We start from the raw sequence: 10,111 nt of genomic DNA on the forward strand, positions 1-10,111 counted from the left end.
AATACAGATTAAATACAAAATACAACTATACAAATATACAAATAAGGTAAAATGTAAAAATATATATATAAAGCACAAGGCATATGGCAGATAGAGCATATGGCAGATAGAATTCACTCTCTGTTCAGACCACGTGCCCCTGCAGTGGCTCCACCGCATGAAGGATACCAACGTGCGGATCACCCATTGGTATCTGGCATTACAACCCTTTAAAGGGGTCATATGATGCTTTTTTAAAGATCATTATTTTATGTATTTGGTGTAACAGAATATGTTGACATGATTTAATGTTCAAAAAACACATTATTTTTCAAATACTGAACATTATTGTAGGTCCTCTATGCCCCGCCTCTCTCAAACGCTTGAAACAGTCGTCCATAAAATGCATTGCTGTTCTGTTGTAAGTGATCTTAAAGATTCCTAAATGCATCTACTTTCGGAAGGCCAAATAAAGTGCTTTTGCTTTCGCCTAGAAACACACAGCGTCTCCCTGACATGGCTGCATCAACACTAACTGCGGTTACTGAAACCACGCCTTCTTTCTTTGCGTGCACATTTGGGCGGCATTATGCTAATATTTCCACATAGTGAGGTAGATATGTGGGGGCGTGTTAGAACGAGCCGTTTTAGGGGGGCGTGGCAGAGTCTTAACTTTGATAAAGAATATCTCTTTGGTTTTGAGACTTTAGCTTGTAACACTCCAAAGAGAAAGGAAAACTTGAAATCGCATCATATGACCCCTTTAAATTCAAGGTGGTCCACAGGCCGGGTGCACAGATGGCTGTAGCTGACTTTCCCTCCAGAAATGGGGGGGGGGCTGCAGGCCGGAGGGCTCCCCGGGCTGAGTCGGGCGGTGGGGGTATGTGGCGAGCGGGGCGTGGTTCAGCGAAGTCTGCAGCGGGAGAGAGGGGCGGGAGATGAGCGGTGAGCAAGTAGGTCAAGTGCAAAATGATAAACACCTGTATCTGATTGCAGTAATTGGCCTGGAGAGACTGGTTAAAAAGGCAGACTGGAGAATGTGGAGGAGAGAGAGAGATGGGGACTCGTGGGCATCGCTCAGCCAGAGAGAGAAAGCCTGAGGAACTGAATTTATGCCACTGGCAGTGTGTGAATGCGCTGGAAGCGCTACTTTTGTTTTTGTTCAAGTTTGAGTTACTAAATAAAGATCCATGAGTCTCCAAACGCCCACCTGGTTCACTTCCTTCCTTCCTCCTTACGAACTGTGCTACAGATATGCTTACAAATTTTATTCTGCACAAAAAATTTCCCTCCGGGCTTATAATAAACATTGAACCTTGAAACTTGAACCCTAGTAACACAGACCTATGATCTGTTTTGCTTGAGAACCTATGATATAGCTCTTTCCCCTTAACTCTCAGTAAATATCTTGCAAATGCACAAGAATGAGGAAAAAAACAATTTCTAAATCCAAAAACTATAATAGTTCAACAACAATTATCATGCATGAAAGGCATTACTCACAGTAGGTGATTTGAAGCCTTTAATATATTCTGTAAAGTATTATTCTGAGAGTGGTTGTCTAACCTGTAGTAACAGATGATATTTGAGGATCCTCTGGACAGGCTTGAGAAGGTAAGATCCTAGAGGCAGGGATCGCTTTAAAGCAGCTTGCCTCTCTCTGAAGAACATGGCAAGAGTTTTGCTCCTCATGCAGTCTGTTAGAGCAGCCACAGAGCTATGGAGAGAGAATGAACAGTCAAAACACAGCACACCATACTAACAAATACATCACTATACAAACTGATAACAATCAACTCACATAGAACATTAAACAATAACTCTCTGACAATTCATTAATCATCAAATTTACAAAGAAAATACAAAATACTCCAAACAGAAATAGCACCAACAGTAAGACTGTACTACCTATCCCTCATGTGCAGAGGTACTATTGACTATTGATTGGTGGTTGACTTGTAGTAACGATGACACCTACATCCTCATCCATCTAAAACTGTACACATCACATTATACACATAACTCTGATTTTTAAACATAATGCAGTTTTTTTAATAGCATTGTTTTATGTCTGTTCTTGATTTTACTATACACTGTAAAAAAAAAAAAAAACTGTAGTTTAAAAAAAATTATTTTGGCAGCTGACCGCTGTGGTTGCCAGAATAATTCTGTAAAAAATACAGAAAAACCTGTAAACACATTAACAGAACAAACTGTAAATTACTGAATACAACTGTAATTTACAAACAAGAAAATGTAAATGTAAACCAGTAAATTCAACAACACACACTGCTACTAAAATCAGTTTCGTACCTTTAACATATACTGACAACCACCATAATAATGCAGGTGTTAAAGAGAAAGCCACATGAAGAATCAAAAGTTCATCACAAGTAGCTTTCCCACAAGCTTAAGTATACTATTATACAGAAGGTGCATTTATACAGAGTCATTCACACAAACACAAACACACTGACACTTAAATAACGCAATAACCATTCATTAAAGGGTTAGTTCACCAAAAATGAAAATTAGCCCATAAATTACTCACCCTCAAGTTATCCTAGGTGTATATGACTTTCTTCTTTCAGACGAATCCAGTCAGAGTTATATTAAAAATGGTCTTTGATCTTTCAAGCTCTGTAATGCCACTCAGCGGGTGTTGCATGAATCAGTCCAAAATAAGTGAAATAAAAAGCGCCCATCCATTAAAAAAAGTGTCTCACACGGCTCCAGGGGGTGAACAAAGGCATCCTGTAGCAAATCAATGTGTTTTTGTAAGTAAAATATCCATATTCAAAATGTAATAATCACTTTAATGTAGCTTGCGCCAACAGTTGTCGTATGAGCTCACCATTGCGCATGTGCCGGTGAGTCTCGTGAAAACCAATGTTTGTTAACAGGAGCAAAGGAAGCAAAGTTTCCTTACTTTAGCAAAGGAAAACCAGTCTCCTCTTGGCTTATATCGAAATCCTCCGACATTCTTCTTTACAAATCCTCGTTTTGTACTTATAATTTGTGACCATTGCTTTGTTTTGATTTCTCCCCTGCGCTTCCGCGTTCGTCACTTCTGAGTGGTGCATGTGCAACGCCGACCTCACACGTCATCCGCCCGGAACTGCTTCCGTTTACAACTGTTGGCGTAAGCTAAACTAAAGTGATTATTAAGTTTTGAATATAGATATTTTTCTTACAAAAGCGCATCGATTCACTACAGGAGGCCTTTTTTCACCCCCCGGAGCCATGTGAGACACTTTTTTTTATGGACGGTTGCTTTTTATTTAACTTCTTTTGGACTGATGCATGCAACATCCGCTGAGTGGCATTAAACAGCTTGAAAGATCAAAGACAATTTTTAATATAACTCTGACTGGATTCGTCTGAAAGAAGAAAGTCATATACACCTAGGATGACTTGAGGGCGAATAATTTATGGGCTAATTTCCATTTTTGGGTGAACTAACCCTTTAAATAAACAGAAGATGTAACATAAAACCCAAATGCACATAACTGTTAAGAAAAACTATTAAGAAACATGATTACGGGAATTTACTGTTAACAGTTTTTTCCCCCATAGCATACAATATTTTACAGTTAAAATTACACTCATTTTTTACACTGTATTTTTTTTTCTGTAAATTGTTTTGCAACTATTTACTGCTGCTATGGTAGAAGAACTATTTAATTCATTTTACTGTTCCCACACATTGGTTCAGTAATGTCTGGTATTGACCCTGAATTTGTGTGCTTGTCCAGGCATTAAAAACCTTATTGGTCATGAATTTGACCAACCACTACATTAATATCAGTTACTGAATTGAAAAATACTTATATTGTTGATGCAGTTTAACCACGTTTAATGAATATTATGCATTAAAGTGTGAATCTCACAAATCCTGTCAAGAAATGTCAGGGTAATATTGTAACTCCTCCCATATTACCCAGAAACCAAAGGTGCTTTTTTTTGGTGCACGAAAATTATATTAATCTGACCACCTAGCCAGAGGCTCTTCAACATAATATGTCACTTTGGGCATTCAGTGCAACTTACTTTGGGTAGTTGGTGCAATATTGTGAGTAGATGTCAAAATATTCACGCTAAAAACAGAGATGAAAACAAAAGTCAGTAAGGCTTTTCTTAAAATGCATTCACAAGCAAATAGCCTCATTTACATAATTCGATTTCGAAATCATCATAAGCTGTTTATCTGGAGCTTGAAAATATCAAAGTTGTTTTCAAATAAAGATGTTAAAGTATTTAATGAACAAATAACCATAAACACTTATCATTAAAGTTATATTTCCTGTTTAGTTTTATAAACATATGATTTAAATATAATCAGATCTAAAGACTTGAAAGGTACTGGGTCAGCTTGAACGTCACCTTGATCACAAAGCATCTGGCAATGGCCACAGGATCATTGTCACACATGTCCAATGATTGAAGGAGCTCACTAAAAGAAAAAAGAAAGCATGTTTACAGACTAAAAAATAAATAAATTATTATTATTATTAAAACACCACATGCTCTGCACAATTCTGTAAAGGGAAACAGCCCCATTAGGGCCATTATAGCATTATGCTTGGAAAAGGCCTTGTGATAGAGAATTAGCAACACATGCAGTCTGCAGGTCATTCTTCTCTACCTGAGGTCAGTGAGAAAAAAAATGAACGTCTCTTATCACTCTTCATATGTCCATATGAAGGCAATGCCTTGATGGAGCACCTTAAATCTCTTTAATTGTATTAAAATAAAATCCCTTTAATGAACAGCAGCAAGTGGCTTTTCCCTCTTAAAAATGAACATGAAAAAAGACACTATTGTGTAGCAAATGCTTACATGTATAAATAATAATTGCAGTAACAGTAAATATCTTTTTTATAGTTGTCTCTGCATATTTACTTGGGATAGGAGAAAGTATTTCAATGTCAAAAAACTTGACATGACAACAAAGTGGGTTTTTGTATATACAGTACGAGCAGTTGCTCACAGTCTCAGGAATGAGCACAGAGTAACAGCCAATATCAATAGTTTGCCTAAATGATAAAGTACCTTTCTGCTTTTTGTCACCAAACCCTGTAGTATGCCTCCAGAACTAAAAATACAGTGCCCGTCTCATTGTATCACTCTGTGATACTTTTGTATCCTTTTTTTTTTATTTGAGGCTGGTTGCTCTACACTGCCATTATATGGATGAGCGTGAGCAGGATTTTTTTGAATATCTTCTTTTATGGTTTGATAAAGAAAGTAAAGAAAGACTGAATTATCATTTTTGGGTGAACTATCCCTTTACACTAAAACATAATTTTTTAGTGATTTGAAATGGCAAACAACAAATAATTGGTTTGCCATACTTTTAAAAGTTTTAAATTTTTAAAAAGAATACTTGATTGTTAGATTTACCATATTGTCTTTCATTTTAACTGACAGCTTTTACTTTGCCACTGTTATAAGAAATCTGAATCTCCTGTCCATTAAGTGTAGTTCAATCCATGTTTATATGGATTTGAAAGCAAAACTCGGGGCTTAGCTGACCACAGCAAACACCACAGCATACAGAGGTCCACACTTTCTGTGTCATGCATTTGTGACGAACCACAAACAGAAATATGGCAATTATTCACTCAATTACTGTATGATATTGAGGAGAAAAGTATCTCTCTGCAGTAAGACCAACACCTGACAACAGCTGAGCAGTCAATTATGTTCAAAAACAATTTATTGATGATCGGTTAGATGGGGAAAGGTGAAGAACCCTGTGTGTTCAAGGCTCCATAAAGCCTTTTTTAAGGAACAGCATGAGAAATCAAACGCATCTCGGTAAAAGCTCTAATATAGAATCACAGCTTTAAGCCACATATATGCTACTGATTTCCTAACATTAACAGATATAAGTAGATTCATAGACATTCTTTTACTGGAAAATGGACAAAAATATTAATGATCATTGTTACATCTCGGGTCTTTTGAATTGTGTATGTATTTCTGAGTGTGTCTGTGCAGGAAAAGGCGTGGCCTGTACTCAAGCCAGCAGAGATCCTGATTGGTCTGCTCCTGATTGGTCCTGTCCTGGTTCCAGTGAAAAGGACCTCCCCAAACACTCTAGGAGGCTGAATGCGTGCCATTTGTTTTGCTTTGTCTTGGGGTTCTTTTGTGATTGTGCGTACTGTGAAAAACTTGCTCTTGTTTTAGTTGATTTCCAATTGTATTTAGTTTAAGGGAAGTAGGGAGTGTGACGCCATTTCTTTTATATGGTTTGTTCTATGTTTTGGGTTAAGGGAGTTAGGGAAGTTGTGTTGTATTCTTTTTTAATGTTTTATTTTGGTTAGAGAATTGAAAGGGTATACTAAAATTAGTTAATTTTTGTTTGCTATTTTGGCCTTGTCCACTCCTAAATCTGTTCCCTTTGTTACTTATTTTCATTATAAGTTTGTTAATAAATCTTTTTTTTGTTTGATAATATCTTGGGAGTGAGTGCGCGTTTCATTTATGTTGCCACTGGCCCTAGACGGTCGTAACATAAATTGGGGGCTCGTCCGCCGGTTCAAGCTTTCTCCGGTTTGAACAACCAAGTTCAATACACTGTAGACAAATGGACTATTCGATCTAATGAAATTTGCCTTGTTTCTTATTGTTTTCCTTGGGAATTTTGCTTTAAGGGGAGGGGATTTTGGCAGAGGTTTTGAAATGTCTTCTAAATTTGATTTGGAGGAGTTTGCAATTCGGCCTTCGGCACAACAATTAGAAAAATGTCGTAAAGATGACTTATTTGCAATCGCAGATTTATATCAGATCAGGGTGCCTCGGAGTGCGGTAAAGAGCGAGATTAAGGAAGTGGTGGTGAGACATATGGTGGAGAATGGGATCTTGCCAGAGGAGGGCGAGCTAGCAGGTGTTGCAAACCTAATAACGAGTTCTGTGGGTGAGGGAGCGGAGCAGACCAAACCCGAGGAACCATTTAGCATAGATCCTGCTGAGCTGCCATCTCCACGCGACCCATTGTTGACTATTAAATTAAAGGAGCTTGAGTTGGAATTAAGTCGGCAGCAGTATCAAAGTCAGCTGTTGCACGTAAGAACAGTCGAGCTTGAAACTCAGCGTGCAATTCGTCTGAAGGAGCTGGAGCTTGAGATTAAAACTAAAGTTCCTAACAAGCCTCCAATTACTGGTCCACCCGGAGCTAGTACACCTGTGGCTCCTCCGATCAACACCTCCAACTCCTGGTTCTGATCCTGTGCCTCGATGCGATTTGCAAATAAGTTAAAGGTTCGATATTAGTAAACAAATTGCATTAGTCCCGCTCTTCCGTGAAAGTGAAGTAGATACATACTTTACTGTGTTTGAACACATCGCCGCCACGCTTCAATGGCCGCGAAATGTTTGGCCACTGCTATTGCAGTGTAAGCTTGTTGGGAAAGCTCAAGAAGTTTGTTCGGCCTTGACTCTTGAGCAGAGTTTAGATTACGATGTAATGAAAAATGCTGTGTTGCGCGCCTACGAATTAGTTCCTGAAGCATACCGTCAAAAGTTTAGAAATAATGAAAAATCCCCCAGACAAACGTTTGTTGAATTCGCTCGTGACAAGGCAAGTCAGCTGTTGCACGTAAGAACAGTCGAGCTTGAAACTCAGCGTGCAATTCGTCTGAAGGAGCTGGAGCTTGAGATTAAAACTAAAGTTCCTAACAAGCCTCCAATTACTGGTCCACCCGGAGCTAGTACACCTGTGGCTCCTCCGATCAACACCTCCAACTCCTGGTTCTGATCCTGTGCCTCGATGCGATTTGCAAATAAGTTAAAGGTTCGATATTAGTAAACAAATTGCATTAGTCCCGCTCTTCCGTGAAAGTGAAGTAGATACATACTTTACTGTGTTTGAACACATCGCCGCCACGCTTCAATGGCCGCGAAATGTTTGGCCACTGCTATTGCAGTGTAAGCTTGTTGGGAAAGCTCAAGAAGTTTGTTCGGCCTTGACTCTTGAGCAGAGTTTAGATTATGATGTAATGAAAAATGCTGTGTTGCGTGCCTACGAATTAGTTCCTGAAGCACACCGTCAAAAGTTTAGAAATCATGTAAAATCCCCCAGACAAACGTTTGTTGAATTCGCTCGTGACAAGGCATATTTGTTTGAAAAATGGTGTACTGCGAATAAAGTCACAACTCTAGAACAACTCAAGGAGTTAATATTGCTGGAAGAGTTCAAAAATTAACATTTTTTTAATTTATCTGAATGAACAGAAAGTGTCTACTCTTACAGAGGCGGCTGTTTTCTCTGATGAATTTGTGCTCACTCACCGAGTAGTATTTTCATCACCTACTAAGCGTAATCCTACGGGTTGTACACAAAATTTTAAAGATGTGACCGTGATTAAAGAGAATTCAGTTAGTGACAATATGGAAAGCCGTGAATGTTTCTACTGCCATGAGGCTGGGCACCTCATTGCAGTTTGCCCTGCTTTGAAGCGCAAATCTGGCAGGAAAGTTAACCCTTCGAAGAGTGTAGCTTTAATTGACAGTCGCATGTCAGAACTCTCATCTCCTTTTATGGTTGAGTCCGCATTTGAACCATTCGTTTCTGATGGCATTGTATCATTTAATGAGGCGATGTCTGAAGCTAAACCTGTACATATTCTGAGGGACACGGGGGCGGCTCAGTCGTTCATTTTAGAAAGTATATTACCCTTTTCTACCCGTTCTAGCTGTGGAGTTGATGTACTAGTGAAAGGAATCGATTTGACTGTGATACTGTGATTACTGCACAATGTATTTCTACAGGCTAGCATCATTTCAGGGCTTGTTAAGTTGGCTGTTTGTGCCGAGTTACCGAGTTACCGAGTATCACTCATTCTTGGTAATGACTTGGCAGGTAAGAAAGTTTTCTGTTTACCTGAAGTGACTGATGACCCCGTTGACGTAAATAAAAGTAACGATGTGTTACGTGAAACATTTCCTGATGTGTTTGGTGCTTGTGCAGTGACTCGTGCTCAGTCTCGTAAGTTTGAGGAGACTGTGGATCTTTCCAAGTCCTTTATGTCTACTGAAGTTCCCATTCAAGGTGTAAAAGATAAGGTGAATGAGTTGAATGTGTGTGCTGTTCCTAATTTTAATCTGCCTTTAGGTAAACTTGAATTGATTAAATCACAGCATGCTGATCCCACTTTGATTCCATACTTCACAACTGCGGTGAAACAATCTGCCTTGCCGAAGCATTCTGTTGCATATTACTGCGATGAAGAGGTGTTGATGCGTAAATGGTCTCCACCTAAAACTGATGAGGATTGGAGTACAGTTTACCAGGTTGTGGTTCCAAAGCCATACTGACTGCAGGTATTAAGCGTTGCACATGAACATGAACTCTCAGGCCATGTTGGCATTAGGAAAACATATGATGGTTTGTTAAAGCATTTCTTTTGGCCATCTATGAAATCAGATGTAGTAAAGTTCTGTAAGTCGTGTCATGCCTGCCAGCTAGCTGGTAAACCCAACCAGGTTATTCCCCCAGCTCCTTTAAAACCAATCCCCGCACTCGGAGAACCGTTTGAGCGTATTTTAATTGATTGCGTTGGCCCTTTACCAAAAACGAAATCTGGAAATTCTTTTGACTCTAATGTGCGCAACGACTAGATTTCCTGAAGCAATCCCATTACGAACTCTCAAAGCTCCATCTATCGTTAAAGCCATTGTCAAATTCTGCACTACATTTGGTCTCCCCCGGTATATTCAGTCTGACCAGGGTAGTAATTTTATGTCGAAGGTGTTTGCAAAAGTAATGAGGCAATTAAACATCAAACATCAAGTGTCTAGTGCCTATCACCCACAGTCCCAGGGTGCTATCGAACGTTTTCACCAAACGTTAAAATCGATGCTTCGTACCTTTTGTGTAGAGAGGGAGCGAGATTGGGATGAAGAGATTCCTTTATTATTATTTGCTGTTCGTAACACGACACAGGCATCGCTTGGTTTTAGTCCATCTGAGTTAATTTTTGGTCATTCTGTGCGTGGGCCACTGAAAGTTCTGCAAGAACAAATTCTAGGTGCTGAGCGTTCCTCTCAGCCAAAGAATGTTTTGGATTATGTCAGTAGTTTTTGTGAGCGTTTGCATTCTGCATGGAGTTTAGCGAGGAAGTCACTT

The 10,111-nt window shown here is 39.1% G+C and overlaps 1 protein-coding gene across 1 annotated transcript in view; it reads right to left on the reverse strand.

Annotated features, from left to right (window-relative positions):
• Nucleotides 1–748: 748 nt before the first annotated feature.
• Nucleotides 749–10,111, reverse strand: part of LOC107550516 (pleckstrin homology domain-containing family G member 3-like) — a 57,975-nt gene continuing 48,612 nt past the window's right edge. The window contains exons 5-8 of the mRNA XM_016231821.1: nucleotides 4,363–4,432; nucleotides 4,030–4,076; nucleotides 1,546–1,696; nucleotides 749–892 (exon numbers count right to left, since the gene is read on the reverse strand). Coding sequence (XP_016087307.1) covers nucleotides 749–892; nucleotides 1,546–1,696; nucleotides 4,030–4,076; nucleotides 4,363–4,432 — 412 coding nt within the window. The remainder of the gene's footprint in view (nucleotides 893–1,545; nucleotides 1,697–4,029; nucleotides 4,077–4,362; nucleotides 4,433–10,111) is intronic.

Source organism: Sinocyclocheilus grahami, unplaced genomic scaffold (assembly GCF_001515645.1).
Source record: "Sinocyclocheilus grahami isolate Dianchi unplaced genomic scaffold, SAMN03320097.WGS_v1.1 scaffold400.1, whole genome shotgun sequence".
In the NCBI taxonomy this organism is placed as follows: domain Eukaryota; kingdom Metazoa; phylum Chordata; class Actinopteri; order Cypriniformes; family Cyprinidae; genus Sinocyclocheilus; species Sinocyclocheilus grahami.